The 22,490-nt window shown below is 37.3% G+C and overlaps 1 protein-coding gene across 6 annotated transcripts in view; it reads right to left on the bottom strand.

The window, feature by feature from the left end:
* Nucleotides 1–949: 949 nt before the first annotated feature.
* The window catches only part of LOC129719194 (uncharacterized protein MAL13P1.304), a 76,699-nt gene continuing 55,158 nt past the window's right edge, over nucleotides 950–22,490 (bottom strand). For all 6 annotated transcript variants that reach the window (XM_055670692.1, XM_055670693.1, XM_055670696.1 and 3 more), the window contains one exon: nucleotides 950–3,392. In XM_055670692.1, the coding sequence (XP_055526667.1) occupies nucleotides 1,075–3,392 (2,318 nt within the window). In that variant the 3' untranslated portion in view covers nucleotides 950–1,074. The remainder of the gene's footprint in view (nucleotides 3,393–22,490) is intronic.

The raw sequence follows: 22,490 nt of genomic DNA, 5'->3' as shown, positions 1-22,490 counted from the left end.
AGGTGAAATATTTTTCGAAATTGAATATCAGCTTATTTTTTGGTTGAAAACAAATCGATTTTATAAGGATACTTGAAACCAGTTCATCTGCTTCGCTGACGACGTAGACCTTGTAGAAAGGGCGGTGGATTGAAGGAGATAACGTCGAAGACCAAGCATGTGCTAGCGGGAGGAACCGGGCACGTTAGGGCTCGCATAAACCGTAGCGTAGTAATCGACGAAGATGAGTTCGAGGCGGTTGTCGAATTTGTATACCTCGTACCAAGTGCACCATGTACAAAACGCTTGTAAAACCAATAATCCTCCACGGACATGAAACATGGACAATGCTCAAGGAGGACTTGAAGGGGGACCCTACACTGAAAACTAGGAAAATAATGATTTTTCGTGATTTTTTTCGGCTGTTTAGAGAATAGTCAAGTGTTCGGGTGTTTTTGCTATTCATTGAGGTATATTTGAAAATGTATTTTGCATATCGTGAATGCAAATATAGTTACGCTGTTGGCAGATGGGAACGTGGATACTCTCTCTAAATTAGTACCTAACTGGTGGTAAGTTTTTCTCAGTATCTACTGAACAGATTCGGCTGAAATTTTGTTTGAGCATGTAAAATGAACTAACTTGTTACATAGTCGTTTTTGAAAATTCCACAAATTGCTGAAGTGATGGCCATTTAAGTAAAAAAATTTTTTTCTTAAAAAAATACTAGTATCCAAAAAGTCGCTAAAGCTACAATGGGCGGGACATGTTGTAAGAATGCCGGGCAACAATCCCGCAAAAAAGGAGTTCGTCTTCAATTCGGCAGGTACAAGACGTAAAGACGAGCAACAAGCTAGGTGGTGGGCCAAGTGGAGCAAGATCTTGCAAGTGTAGGACGCTCAAGAAACTGAAATCATGAGAGATGTTTGAAGGTGAGTATGTAGTCAATCATTATAAGAAGACAAATCAATCTTCATTCAGTATTGTTTATTCAACACTTTTAAGTGACTTATAACATATATCTCTACGGCGACGATGTAGAATTATAGTTTGAATTAAAAAAACTAAATTAAAATGATCACAGCATTATATTATTCAATTATTCTGCATTTGATAACAACTACTGTTATTTCGTGAATTGTCGTAAGCAGCTTTGTCTTTACGCACACGCCAAAGCATAAGTTCTAAGCTAGCCCTACTGTCCTCCAGGGAACAGTGGCCATATGAATAACTACTATTATTACTATTCGCGTTGTGATTATCACAACTAGTTTTACTACTATTACTACTAACGATGCTGCTGTTGTTGATGCATACCAACTCAGATTTAATGTGATGCTGCGATTTCGAGTCAACAGAGCCACACGCTGCTGACATTTGAGTTTGAATATCACGTTTCAAAATGTTTTTGGTAAGTGATTTAAGTGACTGTCTAAACGGAAAACCGTTCATATGCGGAAAAGTGATGGATGTATCAATCACAGTTTTGTGTATGATTTTTAATACTTTCAGATCATTTTCAATTGCATGTCCAATAAGGATAGTGTCGTCATGAACGAATTGTAGCAGCTCATTTTGTACCTGTCTCAGAGTTACGTAGTTACGAGAGTTTGCAAAATCTGATTCAGTAACACCTGAGTAGCGAGTATTGTAGTCAACAATCTCAATATCTGGCTTGACAAGCTTTTCATACACCAAACTACCGTCAGTCGACACCACAGTAACCTTGGTAAGTTCCAGACCTCGTCCAGTGTAAGACATCTCACAATCAAGCGCATATGCTCCATCACTCTCTTCATTTTCCAGAAGAAGGTCTTCGTGCAATAGATCGATACAATCGCCATTCATATTTTGGTTATAAAAATTGTTAAGTAGCATTTTTCCAAACTTTTTCAGCTTTCGCGGTGATGGTTGTGTTTTAACGAATCCGTCGAATGGTCCATTGAAACCAGATAACAGACCTGTCCACACATGCAGCTTATTAACGGTACAACCTTTAACATCTACTTCACCGCTGCAACATGAGTAAATCTTTTTAAACTCAGCTCCACTGAAAACGCGTGTCAATCGTCCCCAGTGATAAATGCAATGTTCTTGTGTCAAGTATTCTCCATCACGAGTGATGAAAAAACCTTTCCCACAGCGACAACATTCACGTTCCTCGCTTGGTTGCAATTGCACATCTGGCCTCAAAGGCGATTCCAATGATGTTGAATCGCTGGATAACCGATACATGAGTAATGAATCGTTACTCTCGACATTCGTCGGAGAGGATATAGCACTTCCTTGATTATTGTCGTTGTCATCGCTTTTGTCCGCGTTTGCAACATTGGGTAGATCTTTTTTATCAATATCTGTCGCAACAGCTATAGACGTCGGATATAGCTGTGATGGACGAAAAAAATCGTGCGGAAACTTATAGATAATTGCTTTATTTGAATCCAGCCCGTACTCAACAGGAAAACCAAGTTGCTTCATTACATCCTTATCGAGCACGTACTTACGGAGATACTTAACGAGCTCGTTCTCATTCAAATTCAACTTCACAAACTGGCGTAACTGTGAAGCATTGGTAACTATTGCATGGTCACCAACAGTCGGGGATGTATTCAAGTGCCCGCTTTTTGTGTTTCCCTTGTGGTATTTTTTTTCAAAACGATGACCCGCTTTTGCTGTCGTATTTATGGTATTGACTATATTGGAACTGAAATCCAGACGACCTTGGCAACTTGCATGTTTATTGTTCTTAATAGAAGAGGATAATGAAGATGTTTCTGCTGCTGCAATTGATGGCGGTATAGGTAGTGACGGCCACATCGCGTTTGCTGAGCTAATCGCGTTACGCCGGTTGTTGCTGACCATCTGATTTCTGGTCCTCGACGTCGGATTGGATAATGAAAGTGATGAGCTATTCATGAGCGGTGATGAGTTGTAGTAATATTTCGTTTGTGTAATATGATCATCTTGTAACGCATTGACAACATCGTCGCTAGCAATTGATGACGATGACGACGTTTGGCGCAAGTTGGGTGACGAGTTAAGCTTGTTGCCGTTCATATTCATGCAACTATTATAGTTAGCACTTTTCTTATATTGTTTTCTTTTCGTGTATTTTCGTTGTTTATTGCTATTACCATGCACATTTTGTAAGTCTTCACTCTGGGTACTACCACTACTGTTACAGCTGGTGAGGCCACTGGTGGAACTACTATTATCGCCATTGCTGCTACCTGAACAACTGCTAGTAACAACGTTGATCATTTTATCATCGCTAACGCCACTGAAAGTTGAAGACGACGATGATGATGACAACGCCGGCGATAGCGAACGTGTGCTAGCATTTTGTTCATCATTTTTATTAATACGACTATTAATCAAATGATTGTTGCCGCTCGACTGTGTTGAAGGCGAATCTTTAAACAGGAAAGAGAAAAAGAGAAAAAGAAACATGATTTAGAACACATGCAACATTGGTCAGTTCAGCCCGATCATCTTAGATACCAACAATGTGCTTAAACTTAAAAGATGTAAAACTACGTAGAACAAACCAGAACCGGTAGTAGCTCCACCAGGTTCGGCTGTCAATACACCGCCATCAGCTCCCCTCAGTATCGGTATTACCCATGTGTATGTTTATTATAGCATGATTCAATTGCTATTTCCTACTCTAAAACTTTTTTTTTATAATATTTGAGTGTGACTAATGCGATGCAAAATGAAACTTTGAAAAATAGGAAAGCCTTAGTAGCCAATTGATTAGTAATACTGTTGTGCTGTGATAAAATATGCTAGGGTGTGGGACTACTTTGGCAGGGGTTCTCTTCGGCATATATTTCACATTAGAATGAAGCAAAAATTAAGACGAAGGAAACCCCTGGCGAACTAGTCCCTCACCCTACTAGTGGCAGTGGAGAAGTTAGTGGCTTAGTAATTATTTGTGATAGAACAATTTCTATATGGGCAGTTTGGTATATATATATTTAAAAGATGTGCACAAAGTGATTCATGCTGGAAGCTACTCAATTTAAAGATTTTTTCCAGGGAAAAAACAATATGGTGTGCCTACTATAGACTATCTTAACGAATCTATTTAATCTCACTTTTTTGTCAGTTAGTGGTAACTTTACATTTTGGACTTTGTGCTTTTTTCTGGTGGAGCAATCGAAAATGCTGCTCAATTTATAATTGTTCTTAATGTACTGGCACCCCACGCACAATATTTGAAGGACGTTTTGGTAACAATTGCAATGATCTGCTTTAATTTAGAGCAAAACTGCATCTTCCGAAGGTAAACAAAGTTACCAGTAGCTGCCAAACTCCGATACCTGACGTAGCGGGACTGTTATGCGATTATTTGCCCATCGATCAACAAATTATTTTGTCTGCTCTTAATTTGCAGAAGGTTCATTACAGTTAAGAAGATAATTCCAATAGGGGATCCATCGGCTTCGGTGAACCGGCCTCCGAACAGTTGCCGTTAAAACCTTAGCAATTCAAGGATACTACACCAAAGTAGTCCCCGTGGCTCTGTGGTTAGCGATGTCGGTCGGCTAGCTCTCCCACACGGTTGTGATATCGGGTTCGATTCCCGATCGAGTCGAGGATCCTTTCGAGCTGGAAATTTTCTCGACTCAGCACTGGGGCACGGTGTATCGTTGTACTTATCCTACACATGCAAAATGTGCCAAAAAAAACAATATCGATAACCAATTATAGTGCGTGTGTGTTTATGAACAGAATATTGTGATGCCAATGCAGTATACTCCCGCGAAAGTGAATACGCAAAGGTGACGCGCATACGTAAAGCGGTTGAAGATTCCGCTGGAGCTGGTGTCATACGCCATGATGCAGCTCAATTAAAAGTGTTCGCTCCAGGAATAGTTGGGCCTTCATCATCAGATTTTGGCAATGTGTCCACCCGAAAAGATCGAAGAGCACGATCAAGGATACCTTAGTTTCGAAACACATTAGAGGCCATCCACATACCACGTGAACAGTTTTGAAGGAGGGGGGGGGTTGGCTAATGTCCACGGTCCATACAATTTTTTTAGAATTTATATGGGCAGTTGTTCACGGAGGGGGAGGGGGGGGGTCAAAATCGTTAAAAATCTGTCCACGTGGTATGTGGATGGCCCCTTACAACGAGACGCTTGTTTTGGTCAAGCAAGCAATCGAGATGCTACATCCAGTTCCTACGCCACAACGTCAGCGTACTGATGTCCCCGCCAATAATGAACCTCGAGTAATCGTTCAGCAGCCATTGAAAGCACCCCTTCCGACTCTCGATGGCAAACCAGAGAATTGGCCACGATTCAAGGCTATGTTTCGTGATGTGATGCAATCATCTACGGATTCGGACTGTATCAAGCTGTACCATTTAGAGCGAGCCATGTTGGGTGCTGCTGCTGGTATAATAGACGCACGCACTTTGAGTGACAATAATTACACTTATGCCTGGGAGATCCTTGAGGAGCGTTTCGAGAATAAGCGTTTAATTGCTGACACCCATATACAAGGTCTACTGAGTCTTCGACTCATGAACCGTGAAAATCCGAAGGAATTGCGAGAGTTAATCAACGAAGTGACTCGCCACGTCGACCGACTAGTGCTAATGCAGGAGCAACTGCTAGGAGTGTCCGAGCGTTTTGTGGTTAACCTGGTAACTGCAGCGCTAGATAAAGATACTCGGATGGAGTGGGAAGTTTCAATCCCACATAAGTCGATACCAACCTACAATGAAACGATGGATTTCCTGAAAAAGCGTTGTGCCATCCTCGAACGCGGTGAAATTTCAGCGCCAAACGTGAAGCCGATACCAATCAAAAACAACGCCAACCTGATAAAGGGTACGCAAGCTAAGTTGTGCGCCATCACTGGAACCACCGAGATGTCCTGCGAGATATGTGCCGGTGCACATCCGAACTTTAAATGTGAAGTGTTTCGAGCTTTGTCTACTCCTCAACGTCTAGTGAAAGCACGAGAGCTGAAAATTTGCTTCAACTGTTTACGCAAGGGTCATCACAGCATTTCTTGCAATTCATCGCGAACCTGCCAGAAGTGTCAAGGTAAGCACCACACACTATTGCACTTTGAAAAACCTCAAACTCCCACAAGCTTTCGAATCAGTTCCCAAACCTACCAACCCAAAAGTTACTCCTCCACGTAGTACAACTTGCTCAGTTAGTAATTTTCCCCGATTTGAGAATAGCCTTTTAATGACCGCTGTTGTTAATGTTTTGAATTGCAATGGCAAATACCAGCCATGTCGTGCCTTCCTAGATTGTGGATCTCAGGCTCATTTGATTTCTGATAAATCAGTTCGTGTACTGAATTTGTCTTGTACTCCCGCTAAGATTGATATCATTGGAGCCAATGGTAAAAAATCGACTTTATCTGAAATAGTTGAGGTGAATATTCGATCCATCCATTCAGATTTCCAAGCACAGCTACAGTGTTTAGTAACGGATAAAATCACTGGTGTTATTCCATCCCGTGAATTCAACACCCAGTATTGGTACCTACCGCCTGGACTGCCACTCGCGGACCCAAATTTTCACATTCCTGGTTTAATCGATTTGTTGATTGGAATCAACCTCTTTTTCAAAATCCTAATGCCCTGCCAGATTTCTGATAAATTGCCCATTCTCCAAGAAACCCGTTTGGGATGGGTAATTGCTGGTGCTGTTGAAGATTTTAATCCAGCCCAGAACCCATTGCAATGTAATACGCTTACTTTGGAGCCACTGACTGAATGCATGGAGAAATTTTGGTCTATAAAAGACATTGGGTCCTCTCCAATGCTTACTAGTGAAGAGCTGGAGTGTGAAGCTTTGTATAATGCCACTACTCGTCGTGATATTGATGGTCGATATATCGTTCAATTGCCACTGAAAGATTCAGTTTCGAAAATAAAAAATAATCGTTCCCTGGCACTTCCTCGTTTTTTCATGCTTGAACAAAGGCTTCAGAAAAATCCAGAAATGAAGCTGTTATGTGAACAGTTTATAGATGAATATAAACTACTCGGTCATTGTCATCAAGTAGATGAGTCCAACGATGCACCAGAGAAACTAACGTATTATTTACCCCACCATGCAGTCTTGAAGCCGATGAGCTTCACTACTAAACTGAGAGTCGTGCTTGATGCTTCTGCCAAGTCCATAGGCTCATTGTTAAACGATAATTTGATGATAGGTTTCATAATTCAAGACGAACTTTTTTCAATACTTTTGCGATTTCATAAACATCGCTATGTATTCACTGCGGACATTTCGAAAATGTATCGGCAGATTCGAGTAGATAGTAGCCAGTCGTCATTACAAAGAATTTTCTGGAGAAAGGAGACTACCGATCCTTTAGAAGTACTCGAATTGACGACAGTCACATACGGGACATCCTGTGCACCATACCTTGCTACACGCACTTTGAAACAACTGGCCATCGACGAAGCAGAACGTTTTCCACTAGCGGCAAAAATTGTCGAAGAAGATTTTTACGTTGATGACATGCTCACTGGTGCCGATACCATTGATGATGCCGTAAGAAAGCGGAATGGATTGACACATTTGCTAACAAGCGGAGGTTTTCCAATTCATGAGTGGTGTGCGAATGAAGAAGCCATCATAAAATCTGTGCCTGAGAAAGATAGGGAAAGGCTTAGTACATTTGAGGATGCCGATGTCAACCAATCCATAAAAACGTTGGGATTACTGTGGGATCCCGCGAATGACACATTTTTCTTTTTGCCTGAATGCTTTGGTAGCACCCTTGAACAACATACGAAACGCAAAGTGCTATCTGAAATAGCAAGGCTGTTTGATCCTCTCGGCCTGATTTCTCCAATCATTGTTCTAGGCTATAATACAGCAAATATGGGTGAGCCATTTAGACTGGGATGATATACTGAACTTTTGCAAGCATGGAAGACTTTTCGAGATTCTCTTCACGAAATTCAACTTATAAGAATTCCCCGATATGTAACATTTCCTAAGGCAAGTTTTTACGAAATTCATGGCTTTGCTGATGCATCCAGCCTAGCATACATATGTATCTATATTCGTTCAGTGTCTGCTGTAACTATAAGGCTATCGTTAGTATGCAGTAAGTTTAAGATAGCTCCAATACAAGCTGTAACCATACCGAGAATGGAGCTGTGCACAGCTCGTTTACTTGCTCGATTGGCATCCAAGGCAATTCTCAACTCTCGTCCTTTATTTTCACATTCACCCGACCCAGGAGAACTTGAAGCAATAACACCTGCCCATTTCCTGATAAAATGGCCACTTACTGCCATTCCCGAGACTAACCTGGAAGATATACGGACAAATCTATTATCACGTTGGCAACGTTTGCAACAATTGAGGGATCATTTTTGGCGACGTTGATCTAATGAATATCTGCATACTTTACAATCTCATTACACATGAAACAAAAAACTCATTATTACATGAAACAAAAAACTGAGAATGTATCGTCGACCAGTGTCCAAATTAGCTCCACTTCCATTCGAGTCGAACTTTCCACAACCAAAGGATACTGTTCTCAGCCCGGGGGGAGAATGTTCGCAATCGATCATGCGAACGAAGTGAGCAATCCCTTCCCTTTACAGTCATTAACCTTTCCCATTCATCCTTCAAAACATATCCCGCAAATTGCAAGCCGCAATTCATACAACGCAATGTGTGGTGTGCAAGGTGCGGTGCTGATCAACACACATTGAGCGTTGTGTCGCATTAATGACGTGATGCCACCAACGACAGGCTATTTATAGTTTCCCGTCGAGGGAAGTTGGCAATGGGCTAATTTACTCCCGTCACAAACAACGCTGATTGGTCACCGGTTTTTTATAATTAAGAATAAGAAGAAAGCAAAGTGCATAGAAGGAGTTGCCTCAACATGATATTTTCATTCATAGTTTAAACGTTGTACTATACATATCGAAATAAAAGTTTAAGGTTATTCGCGTCTTTTCCTTCCTACTTAACGCTCCAAGCTGCAATCATTGCTAGATGAACATTTCAAAAGGCCCTATCTGCTTTCTTCGTTTTTCCGGAGCGTCCTTTCATTTTGGTAATGTTTCAACTTTAGTAACTCTTTCAAGCGTGGTTTTCGTTCAGAAGGTTAGAGGGATCCCTCCGCTATCAACTAGTGCAAATAACGTGTCATGACAGGTATACAAAAAGTTGTGGTGATTGAATGAAAGTGATCGTTAAAAAAATCGATCAAAGCAGATAGGACCTTTTGAAATGTTTCTCTAGATTGGTCTTTTTCAAGACCTGAAGAGTTTTGTTAATAATGTAAATTAAAGAGTTTTGTTTGTCTGCGGTTAGAGCATTCTTCCTCCACTTAGGTCCACGCTATCGAAGGTAAGCGTATGGTCAAGGAGAGACCAATATCAGAACTTTATAGAAATAACAAAGCCTGTAATATTTTTGATATACCAGAAGAATCATAAATACATAATTATATCAAATTTCGTTATCATTCACTTGAATGTTGAAAAGATTTTTTTTTTAAACTGTTTCAACAATATGATATCAAATACGTTATTTTTATACTAAGCTGGTTTGCGTCGGATAGAATATTTTCAATATTTCGCAGTTTTTTAATCTATCTGTGTTTTCATTTTCATACTTATAGGGTAACGACCCCATAATTCGCCCACTTTATCCTAGTACCCAAAATTCGCCCACCTAGTTTTTTATGAATATAGTGTCAACTCTAAGAGCCGTGTTTAGACATAAAAAAGAAATAGCTGAGATTGAAAAAAAATTATTATTTGGCATAATTCAATAACAAACCTCTTAAACCAGCGGTTCTCAACCTTTTTTTGTCCGCGTACCCCTTGGCGGTATTTTTTATATCGAGTGTACCCCCTGACTTGGAATGTTATCGCAGAGTGGGAAAGAGTAGTGGTAGATCATTAAATTAAATTTTAATGGTAGTCTAGTTCTGGTTTCAAATTAAACTATGGTTTGATTGATTACTACAATCATGTTTTTAAGAGAGTGCTCGGCGCACACAGGCCTAAAAGATACACCTATACACCTGTGCTACTAATTACTACTGCTAGAATATTGGTGTGTTTAGTTTTGTGTGCTCTCTAGTTCGGATTTTATAATTTAGCTGTTATTAATAAACATTGTCTGTGATCATGGTTAACAGGTCCTCAAAAATAAAAATTATTAAAAAAACATGGAAATCTAGTTAACTAACAAGTTTTTTTTTTTCAAACATCAAACAATCCTGATATAATAAAACATGCAGCATACAAAAACTAAAAAAAATCGAACAAACAATAAAAAAATAAAAGAAAATGGTCTGAAACCAATTGAATTTATCCATACCTTCATTCTCGTATTGTTCATTTCAATAACGCTTTATTGTGCGCATAAAATGTCTCTGAGTTCAGTCTAATGAATGCAATTTCAAATGCATGTAGTTCCACATTTTTTTGTTCTGTTTTTTTTTTACATCAGAAATGTTGATTTTTTCAAAAATAATATATGCAGTTGTAAAACTGCATTCTTGCCAAAAAAAAACATTGAATGTTTGTTGTTTTTCCATTCATTTTTCGACTGTCGTATTTCCCGATAATATAATTGAAGAAAGCTACACAGAATACAAAGGAAGAGTCTGTTAAGTGGAAGAAATTATTTTTATTCATCTTTATTCAAATTGTCGCGTTGCATCAGAATACATAAAAAACTGATTAGCTTACTATTGCAAAAAATAATTACACCAAAACTATTGCGCGAAATCTCGAGTTTATAAAACGAAATTTTACGAACTTATGCACACATTTTTTTCAACAACTTGTTACAATCAAATTTATGTTTGGTGAACGTTATACACGTTCACTAAACATAAATTTGACTATTAAAAGTTATAAAAATATGTTAGAAACCAATACAAAGTGTAGACTGGCCCATAATACTGGGATGACTGTAATAACAGCCTACGATTTTTAAAAATATCTATAAAACTTCAATCTCTATAAAGTCTGTTTTTAAAAATTAACTAAATAAGGCCTAATATTCATGAATTTCACTCCAAAAGCTCAATCCGGAAAAAACGACAGATTATAGCTATACAACCATTCCTGTGAATTTTGGTGTTCCTAGCCAAAAAAAAAAAACAAAATAAATTAAGGGGACAACCGTACTGACCAGCGGGGTAATTTGACCAGTGGGTTCATTATATTAGACTCGCAGGAAAGCTGATTTCATCGCCTGAACACAGCATTCTTCAGTTCTAATATGAAAAAGTGCACGATAATGACTAAAAGTAATGGCATGGGTGATCTTACCGTTCAAAGTCTTTGGATTTTTTGAAAAACCTAACTTTGTATAAAAAATTGTTTTACATTACACCATACTGGACTTTTTACCGAAAGTTTTGCTATAATTTTCATTTTTTTTTTTTTTCATAAAAAATCGACTTTTATATTTTGTCATTGTTTTTCTAAAAGTCAGTGATTTTTGAATTTTTTTACTGTTTATATTTTTTATAAGGCACCATTGATTCCCGGAAATTTATTCTCGGGTGTGTTTTCTATGCAACCAAAGGTTGTATACTTCCTTTCAAATTTAACTCTTGAGTCTGAAAGATGTCTTTATCTATGGAAATGCTAGGTTGCTATGTGAAATACGTGTTCAAAATCTTATTCAAATCAAAAATGGTCTATTGAACTTTGGCGTATTTTCAGATCACTTGACATGGTTTTACTCTCATGTAAAGTTTCTAGGTGAACCGTAGTTGCAAGGCCACACAGCACCACAATGTTAATAATAAAAAGTAACTCTTACACACAGTTTACATAACAATTACGTTGACACTCGTGCAAAGACCGTGCTAGCTTAGCATTCTGCGATATGTTACTCGTACTGTTGCTCTGGCTCGTCCCGTACAGTAAGATGTTGTCTGCGATGTCAAATACAGTGTAACTGTTCAAAACGATAGAAACAGTATTTCTATGGTTTGATGGTTTGACGAGCCGTTGTGTTATTAATCAAATTTACAACTTTTGCTTTTGACTGTACGTGAGTATCACGCTCATTTATTTTTACTGGAAACCAGCAAATTTTTACTGGATTTTGCCGAGCTGTAAGACCAGCAATTCATCCAGCAAAATAAATTTTGCTGTTTATCCAGTAAAGCGAAATTTCATTCAACTGACAGCACTTAACTGTAACTTCAGCAAACTTAAATTCAATTACTGAATAATCAGCGATGTAATTTTGCTGTACATTCAGCAAAGCAAAGTATATTCTGCTGGTTAACCAGTTAGAGTAAAGTAACCATGTTTCCCTCAACCGCCACCTTTTACCCTTAGCTACAGCATCCTAACCAAATTATTGTTGATCTATACATGTGTATTTATCATATTTATTTTTACGTTTAACAAATATCTTATAATACCAATATAGTTTACTCCCGAATTTCCCATATAATTTCGAAAAGACGCATAGGGAACACCCCCTCTTGTGGTGAAGAAGGTAACTAAACTCGTTGCACAGTGGTACAGTAACGCAATTTAGGCGGACATGAGCTTTTGTGGTTTCAAAGCAATAGTTTCTTTTAAGAAGTTGTTTCTTATACTTAGTTCTTTATTTATGTGCCAATGAAAATTAGGGTGGCCCTAAAATCAACGAAACAAAATAAACTAACTCTTTTATTTGTAGAAATAATTGTATACATTCTTCGGCAAAATTGTAAATCAACTAATTTTAAGCAACTTCGTTAATTTTTTTTTGTAGCTATTAAATTTACCAATTAAGAGCAATTTGACGTAGCTGAACTAGGGTCCCAAAAAAAAACAGATTTTTTGCTTTATTTTTTAGTTCAAATGTTATAGCAAAGTTTTCTTCGGTTAACCTTAAGAACAAACAAATAAGCAACTTTTGACGGAAAAATATTGTCGATATGTTTTATAGGTGAAGAGTTTTTTTTTTTAATAAAACGTCAATAAAAACATATTTTTAAGCTCTTGAGGTCATCCGAAGAATACTCTGTTATTAAAATTGAACTGAAAAAATAGACCCGAAAAACTGTTTTTTCGGAACCCACTCTAAGCCAGTCACGTAAAATTGCTCTATTTCGGTCAATAGCTATTAACTATAAAAGAGTTTTTTCGTTGCTCAAAATTAGTTAATCTACAACTGTCTCGAAGATTGTATACAGTTACTTCTGCAAATAAAAAAGTTATTTTTTTTATTTCGCCGATTTATAGACCACCTCAATCTTCATTTGCACATACAAAAAACTAACTATAAGAAACAACTTTGAAGAAACTATGACTCTTAAATCAAAAAATCGCATCGAAAACCTCATGTCCACCCAAATTGCCTTACTGTACCACTGTGCATTGTTGATGCATTTCTGTGAGCGTGTGACCGATATTCTTACACACGAAACGAATTTCATACTTCCACAAAAAAATGACAAATCATGTGAAAAAAATACTTATTGCAGATTGCGAACGTGATTCCGGACTAGAAAAGATAAAAGGAGAAACGCGCTAGTGTAGGGTTACATAAAAAATGTCTCTAGTTGAATCTTCTATATAATATGTTTATCTTGAACAACGAATGACCTGGTTGTACTGAGATTCGAGCCCGCAATCTTCTGCTCTGTACCAATTAGTAGAAACTACATGGCTAGTTTGTGCTTGGTTAAACATTAAATGTTAGATACTCAAAACACCCGTAACGAAGGAATCTTCAAAACTAATGTTTTGAAATAAATTACTAGAACTTTCTTAACCTCAATAATGAACTTTGAGTATTTTATGCGAACAATATACCTGCATGCTTTTTCCTGCGTGCTCGAAGATTGCTGCATATACTTTCACGGCTCCTTAAGGGATTTTTTTAGCGCTCCAGTAGAGCGGAGTAATAATTTTATTGTCGACTAGTTTGAAATGTTTGTACCAGCAAATAATTGTCAGTGTTACGTATGTCTTAAGTATTTGGTTGTATCTTGACCATATTTACTTTTTAATAGTCGTGTGGAACTTTCACTTGTAAATTCCTTGTAAATGGTGAATATATGAATACTGGGGTCCTTTTTGACGCGGGTTGTTTTTTTTTGCCTTTTTGCAAACGGGATATTTTTACAATAACGAGGATTATTTTTACTCGATTCTGAAGATTATTTGTACGCGGTATCAAATAAGTTTAGTTTAAATATATCGAATCTAATCTTTTAAATGCGGTACAACCAACCGCGTAAAAAACAACCCCAGTGTATACTATTGTTTTAAGCTTTCACTTTCTTTCTTGGCGTGAACTAATAATGCGATATATTTTTTTTTATTTTAAAATTCCTAAAATAACAAGAAAACATTTATGACAAATCTTCCATACTCAAAATTTCAAATCTACTCATTCGAGTTACACTTTTTAAATATTAACCCTTAAATGCGCACGATGTTAAAAAATCATCTAAAAACATAAAATCTTTGTTCAAAAGGTTAACTGCTCTAAAACTAACCAATATGCAAAAAAAATTGAAAGATTTACTTTTTAGTGTGCAAATATTACCATGTTGTTTTTAAACAACACTGTGACTTTATCGCAGAATAAAGTCGAAACAATTAGTTTTGTTAATAGTAACTTTAAGATTGACCTTTTGTTAGTATAATTACTGATAATTCAAACATTTTCACTAACCACTCACCTTATTTTAAAATTTATTTTCAAAGACAGTCAGCATCAGTCGGGAATCTCGACATGTTTTTTTTCGTTTCCGAGATTTTGACACCAAAAATAGAGATACATGAACAAATTTTTTTACGAAAATTTCACAGTGCATCAACAATGGATGCCAATGGAATGTTTAAGAGAAACTGGATTTCGAATTTTGTTCAGTAGTAATGTTTGCATTAAAAAAAAAATTAAAAAAATTTCGGATGGTGATAGCAAAAATCCAAGACAGATAATTGTTTTCAATGAATTTACCATGGAAAGCAATTATATAAGCTCACTCGCAGAAGCAATTCCACGCCCTAGCGAGTGGGCTTCCGGGAGTTTACCGGAACATTCGCCATGGTGGATGAAAACATGCGTTTAGGCATGTTTTTTCTTTCTTTCTTCGTTTTATTTATCAATTCCTCCTCAATTTTTGCGACAAAATTGTTGGAGTAGGTCTTACACTTCTGGTTCGACAAGAAACTCTGGATCAGTGTTATGAAAATGACTGCAAGACAATGACAGCAAATTTTTAACTGATCCGGCTCTCATTGTATTGCACAGCTCTCTCTGTTCCCCACACGTTCGCTAAACAGTCCGACAGCAACTGACGACAGCACACATGCAACTCCATACGGGCTGTTAGTTTTCATCTCCTTATGTCTGTTGGTTATTCCAAGCTGTCATAAATGACAGCCTATAATCTTCCGACATCCTTCAGCACGAATCCGAGCGGGATGTCAGGTGATTATGATACACGACAGTAAGGCCGATGAAAAAATGAAAGAGAGATGGTGCGAAGCACGTTTTTTCTTACGTGGGGAATAAATAATATCAACAATGGAAACGGTTTGCTTTGTATTCAATATGCCACCGGCCTGTGACAAAGGAGAAACGAAAAAATGCGAGTCGATGACAGCCGCAGCCGATCAGCAGACAGTCAACAGCAACAGGACATCCTCAAAATGAGCAAACTAGGCTGTCATGTCCGAAAGAACAAAATACATGCGCAAGAATGAGCTGTCGTAGACAGTTTCTTTGCCTTGTGTAAGCTGTAGCTGTATGTGAGCTCTCATGAACAGCTCATGCATGAGGCTGTTAGAGTGAAAAGAGAGAAAAGTCGTCAGTATAGTGTCGCTCTCCAGTCATTCTGCTAAGCTAGCTCTGGATGGTACCGCATTGATTCACGGCTAGTACGGAGCTTCTCGCTGATTGTCAGCCACAGCAGCACCTTCTTTGGAAACTTGGTGTGTGAAATAAACTTCACCTCAGAGCTTACTTCCCTCGTGGGGGAAGTAAAGTACGGAGTGTCCTGCCAGTCGTTACCAGATAGGTCTCGACGTCGACCACCACTCGACTCGACCATATTATTCAGCCGCTGCCACTGCGTCATCGCGCATACTTCTGAGTGGTGTAGCTTCACTGTTTTCGCCATTACGGTTAGAGTTCGAGTCAATTTTTTCTCATGGGTTACTATGATTGATGCTGCATGGGTAGATGTAAAGATAAACCCATGAAAAATCGGCATTTTTTTAGCATTTTCTTAATTAACGTTAGGGCTTAACAATTTTGTCTTCTCGAAGAAAGTCTCCATCAAAAATTTGAGCCTAATCGAACTTCTGATAAAGTTTCACTTACAGTTGTGAAAGTCTTACATTTTTGACCAGTCTAAAAATGCACAAGAGTAGCTCTTGAAGTTTCCGAAATCGATTTTTTTTATAGCAAATCTCTTAGAAATGCATGAAATGTTATTAAAATGTTATTTCATGAAAAATTGTTTAAAAAAATTAACTTTCAGGGATATGAAAACTTTTGGGCTTGGAGATTCGAACTACACCAGAACACACAAGAGACAATACCAGCTCGAACATTCCTTGCATCGACCAAAGAACTGTAACTTTGACCGCCAAAACTTTTGAACTCTATCGTAACTGAAATTCTCTAATCTCTATCGTAAATGATACAATTAAAAAAAATCCTCTCCCCTGAGAAACTGAATCTATAGAACATGAATCTGTAGATTTATAACCTCTCGCTCAACGATATCTATAAAAAAAATCTGTCGCTCGCATCATTACATTTTTTTGGGTTTTGTCAGATAGTTCCGTGTGGGTAAGTACCCATATGGATATTTTTCGAGTGGGTTCTACTACCCATACTACCCACATGAACCGCCGGCCCTGTTGATCGAGCTAGCGTGCGATATTGTTGTGCTGTATACATAAATCACCTTCAAACATACATAGTTTTGTGAAAAATATCATCAATTTTTAGCATCAAGATACCTTCTGTTTTTTCTCAAATGTCTTTCCTGAACGTTAACAAACATTTTAATGAAAGAGTATTCACATGTCATCGCATTGAATTTTGATTTAGAGGCAAATTCAGCATAAAAAGTCATAACTTTGCGTGTTTTACGTAGTTTTGTGAATAATATCTCAAGTTTTGGTAATCCATTTTATTTTTCCTGAAATGTCTTTCCTGAACATCAACAAACATTTTAATGAAAAATAATCACATTTCATCGCTTTGAATTTTGATTTAGGGGCAAATTCAGCATAAAAAGTCAGAATTTTGCATGTTTTAGGTAGTTTTGTGAATAATATCTCAAGTTCTAGTAATCAGATACTTTTTATTTTTCCTCAAATGTCTTTCCTGAACACCAACAAACATTTTAATGAAAAAAGAATCACATATCATCGCATTGAATTTCGATTTAGAGGCAAATTCAGCATTAAAAGTCATAATCTATCCTGTTTTACGTAGTTTTGTGAATAATATCTCAAATTTTAGTAATAAGACACTTTTTATTTTTCCTCAAATGTCTTTCCTGAACATTAACAAACATTTTAATGAAAAAACCATCACATGTCATCGCTTTGAATTTTAATTTAGAGGCAAACTCAACATAAAAAGTCATAATTTTGCATGTTTTACGTTGTTTTGTAGATAATATCTCAAGTTTTAGTAATCAGACACTTTTTATTTTTCCTAAAATGTCTTTTCTGAACATCAACAAACATTTTCATGTAGAAAAATCCACATGTCACCGGTTATTTTTTTGATTTAGAACGATTTTAAATGATGGTGGTGACTGTACACCTCAGAGATGGAGGGAATAACATCAATAAGATCAAGCGTTAAGGAATTCCATTTTTATATAGTAGATTTGTTTTAAAAGACACACTGACAAAATACAAACTTTGAAGCTATAGGCAGTCAAAGACCAGTCCACAAGCAACCGAAAACACGTCTGATCTGTAGGACAGTTCAAGACGCATTGTTCCTCAATTTTATTTGTCACTTCTTTTCTGTGTCTGGTTGATTCCTCCCATTCTTCTAGACACTTAAACTCCATATTCTTCTACATTCTGTGCAATGATATATAGTGGTGTGTAGGCAGGTTGGATATCTAGATTTTTCCGAATTAGTAGAGCTAACCCACTAAGATGATGTCCTCCATTCCATGAAATATCCCATGTATAATCCTGACTACTCAGTTGATTCGCTTCAACACTAACCTCTTGAAGGCAGGCTACATGCATACTCCCCTGTACTAACTGACATATCAACTACATATAGCTGGAGAGATATCTGCTATGTAGACTTTGGCTACACTGTGGAATATCCGGACTCCATTAGCTACATAACGCAATCTGTTTCGAATTATCAACGCCGATGCTATTTGGCCCGAAATAGCTTCAAGTATTTTCTTTAGCATCAAAAACCTTAATTTTGAGTCTGCATATATTTGCTACAGCCAATAGATTGTGAAAATCGGTTGACTTAAGACACAGGTTGAAAAGCCAAAAAAGGGGTTTAACAAATGAAGTTGCAAATTTTTTAAGTTATGATGGCGGTATCTGATCGGGACCCGGTCCTTTTTTGGCATCAAGGCTTTCAAGCGACATTAGGATTTCTTGAACAGTAATATTGTCAACCGAAGCGAAGCTAAAAAACGCTTTCGTATAGGATTTTATGTTGGCTTCAACCTTTGCATTAAAACTCTCATATGCTAAGGATATTTATACGTCAAGTGCTCTGCAAATTTCTATATAGCTATTTAGGTTTGTCTTTCTTATGAGCTTTATGTGCCTTTTGTTTTCTGTTTTTGAGATTTCTAATTTCTCGTGTGTACCATACCGGATATTTATTGCTTGCCTGTATCCTTTTTTTCTCTTGGGTACGAGTTCATCAATAATTGAGTAAAGCCTGTTACTAAATATGCCGACAGCTTTATTTATATCTTCCTCATTTTTCAATAAATTTTGCCTGTTTACATCATTCAGTCTCTTATCAAATTCTCGATAATTTAGGTTTTGAAAATTGTGAACAAGCTCAAAGTCGGTATCGCCGGGCGCTGCCTATGAGAGTCAGTGAATAGTGACTACTCGATGGCAGTATGACATTTTGTTTTAGTAGTTTAATAAATTAGCCGTGTTCCGGCAGTTTTTCAAATGCACTACATCACAAAATCTAATAAAAATCGGGTACAGTTTTTGTAGTAACGCTAAATATACCTTCCCTTATCAAGCTTCAGGTCTTTAAATCCTTTCTTAACAAATTCTGCTACCTACACATCCACCTGAACATTTAAAGCTACAAAGAGTTGATCGAATTCACTCAGACTTCAATTGGAAAAAGATTTGAATAACGTCTTACCAAAAAAGACTAACATCTAGCTGTGAGCTGTTAACTCATGAACGCAAAGATGAAACATCGCAGACTTATTAGCGACCCTCGATGATCGAGCAGGCTTGATACTAACAGTTGGTGTGGTTTGTATTGAGAATTTCACTGCTCATTTTTCCAGAACATTGATTTAGCGGTATTGAGTTTGTTGTGGAAAAACAACTATTGTATATTGTATATTTGTAGTCTCTGTAAAAGTTATTATGTGTTTTGAAAGACTCTTCTTTTAACAAAAAAAAAAAACAAATGAGGATGACCCAACTTTTAGCAAAACTTACTTATATACAGAAAGAGATACAGTTCTGCAGATTTCCGAAAAATATTAGATCAGCTTATTTTGTACAACTTTAACAAAGAATGCTAGTCTTTATTTTGCATAATTTTCACGGTATGATGATTGTTTTTCAATGTATTTTTTTATTTTTGGTTTTATCAAAACGCAGTCCTTGAATAAAATATCTAACATTCAGAGGGTCGATATTTATCTATCTCATATAAATCAATTTTGAACTTTCTAGTTTCAGTTCAAGCAGACCACTGTGTAGAAGCAACAATTAAAAAATATTATAATTAATAATGATAATAAAAATAATAAAAATATATACTCCATGATTGATCCGAATCAGTAAAATTACATAGTGAACCAACTGAATGGGGCTGGGAGTAACCGACCATTCTCATTGCACATGTTTTAGTGACTCAATACTTTTGTGATCAACGTCCTTGCAAGCAGACGGGAAGAAAAAAGGATGGTAGCGTGACCTGTTGGAGAATTTGTTAACCTCTGCATCTCCACAAAGATCGGAAAAAAGAGTTTTATTTTGTTAGTAGGGAAGAGTAATGTTGGAGCAGGATTCACCATGATAAGTGATGCGATCTGTATATTAGACATCGCGGTTCTATCGATGCGTCCACCTAATCGGATTTGAACCATGCTTAAGGCCTGTACTCGAAAAAAAGCACCATTTTTATCCGCGTGTAACTTTTTGTCCGTGAGTGAAAATTGATGAAAACCTGGGTATAACTAGTTTGGAGTGTATTATTTGGAGTGTATGTTTGGATGAAACTCGAAGACACCTGACCCTGTGAAGACCGGGAAGGTGTTGGATTATTTCAAGCGTAATCTTAATCTTTCGATTCGCGACGCGGCTCTGAAGGCAGAGTGTTCCGCCTGATTCATTCAAACCATGAAACGAGCTTGGCTTCGTGTATTCAAGGTCCGGAAGGGGCCGAACCTGCGTGATCAACAATACAAGGCGGCCAAGTCTCGCGCAGGGATGCTGTATCGAGAGTAGTTAACGAAACCGATGTGTGCGGTTATGGATGAAGAAACCTACAGCATGCATATCACGTTGCCGAATCATAGTTCGATGTTCCGGAAGACATAAGGAAGAAGAAAGTGGACAAATTTATCAAAAAATACTTGCTCTGGCAGGCCATATGCCAATGCGGTAAACTGAGTAAACCGTACATCACAACGGGTACCATCAACAACGAAATTTACCGCACCGAGTGCCTCCTGAAGCGTCTGTTGCCCTTTCTGCGGTCCTACGGTGGCGAAACAATATTTTGGTCGGACCTGGCGTCATGTCATAACGCGCGATTGGATTGGTGCGTTGTTTTTGTATTAAAAACCGTCAACTCCCCAAATTCACCAGAGATTCGTTCGGTGGAAAGATTTTGGGCCAAAATGAAGGCCAAAGTTCGAAAATTGCCCAAGGTGTGTTTAATAACGAACTGGAGTTGAAGAAAGAATGGATGAGAGTGGCTCCACCATTGCACAAATTGTAATGAAAGGTTTTAAGGGAAAGGTGCTAACTCTCAGCAGTGGAAAGGTAATTGAATGAAGCGATTATGCCGAAACATAATCCGTATGTACTAGTTCATTCCTTGAAAGTTTGAAGAAAATCCGACTTAATTTATTTTTATTTTGAATAAACTTTTGTCTAGCGCGTTTTTTTTTTTTTTTTTTTTGAGTACAGACCCTGGGTGGTGAGGAGCCTGTGAATCAACCCATGCATAAGACCTTTGATAACAAAAAATGACTTGCTTCTACTAACTAAGATTCGAATTCACGACCATATGCGGACCCAATAACTTTGTGGCTACCAGCTTCCCTTTATTTAAAAAAAATACCATACAAACACTGACTTTTCTAGTGAAACCGTGTGAAATCCAAAATCAGCGTTAATTTCAGAACCGTGTGAAACCCGCTCGAAGAACAACTCCAGTGTGGTGGGTGTATGCCTTTATTACTAGTTTTTTCGTGGGAAAAATTCATTTAGTATGCTGTAAAACAATCTTTTTGTGACTATTTAAAAATATTTACATAGATTCTCTTTGTTACTTTTTCAAAATATAACTAAAAATAAAATGAAATGAATATGAATTTGGATATGATATTTTTTGTCTGACGTCCCCGTGTGCAATGTTTTATTAGATAAAACAGTCAATCAATAAATAATTTGGTCAGCGTGCAGCCAAACCGAACCAAGCGCCAAAAACCTTATTTCGAGTGATTGGCGTTTAAAATTTAATCACTGGAAGATGGACGAACTGCTTAAAGAGCATCGAACGTAATAAGTAAATTTACCTTTGATTCCTTTGGATTAGTAAAATTCAAATTTGTTTCTAATCGTTATTTCATTTCTCTCTTCATTTACTTTCTTCTTCATTTACTAGTCTCAACTTAAAAAATGAATGTTTTACTTTATTAATATGAACATTGTTGACATATTATTGATACAAAGACATCGTCTGAATCCAAGCAGAGCAAACAAGAAGAAAGCAAGAATCCAAAAATATTCAAGTTGAAGTGAATTATTATTTAATATTGCTTCTATCTGAATGTATTTATTAAATGCAACGCTAAGCGAGCCGTAACGCCATCCTGTAACTGGGTGGCATTCATTTGCTCGCAATGATTTGTGACTATTGTTTTTTTTTTTTAGATTTTCAGGAAAAATACCGAAAATACCGGTTTTTCACTTTCCAATATTTTTGTTTCGCCTTTAGCGGTTTTATCATTTTTTTGACGTAGAATTACGTCTTACGGCAACATATAAAAACAATATCGCACGCTTAACCTTGGGGCTAATAGCGTTCTCGATCAACTAGATTAGTTGAGAG

The sequence above is a fragment of the Wyeomyia smithii genome, chromosome 1 (assembly GCF_029784165.1).
Source record: "Wyeomyia smithii strain HCP4-BCI-WySm-NY-G18 chromosome 1, ASM2978416v1, whole genome shotgun sequence".
Classification (NCBI taxonomy): Eukaryota; Metazoa; Arthropoda; class Insecta; order Diptera; family Culicidae; genus Wyeomyia; species Wyeomyia smithii.
The sequence above is the reverse complement of the archived record's forward strand: the minus strand, read 5'-3'. Positions and strand labels throughout refer to the sequence as shown.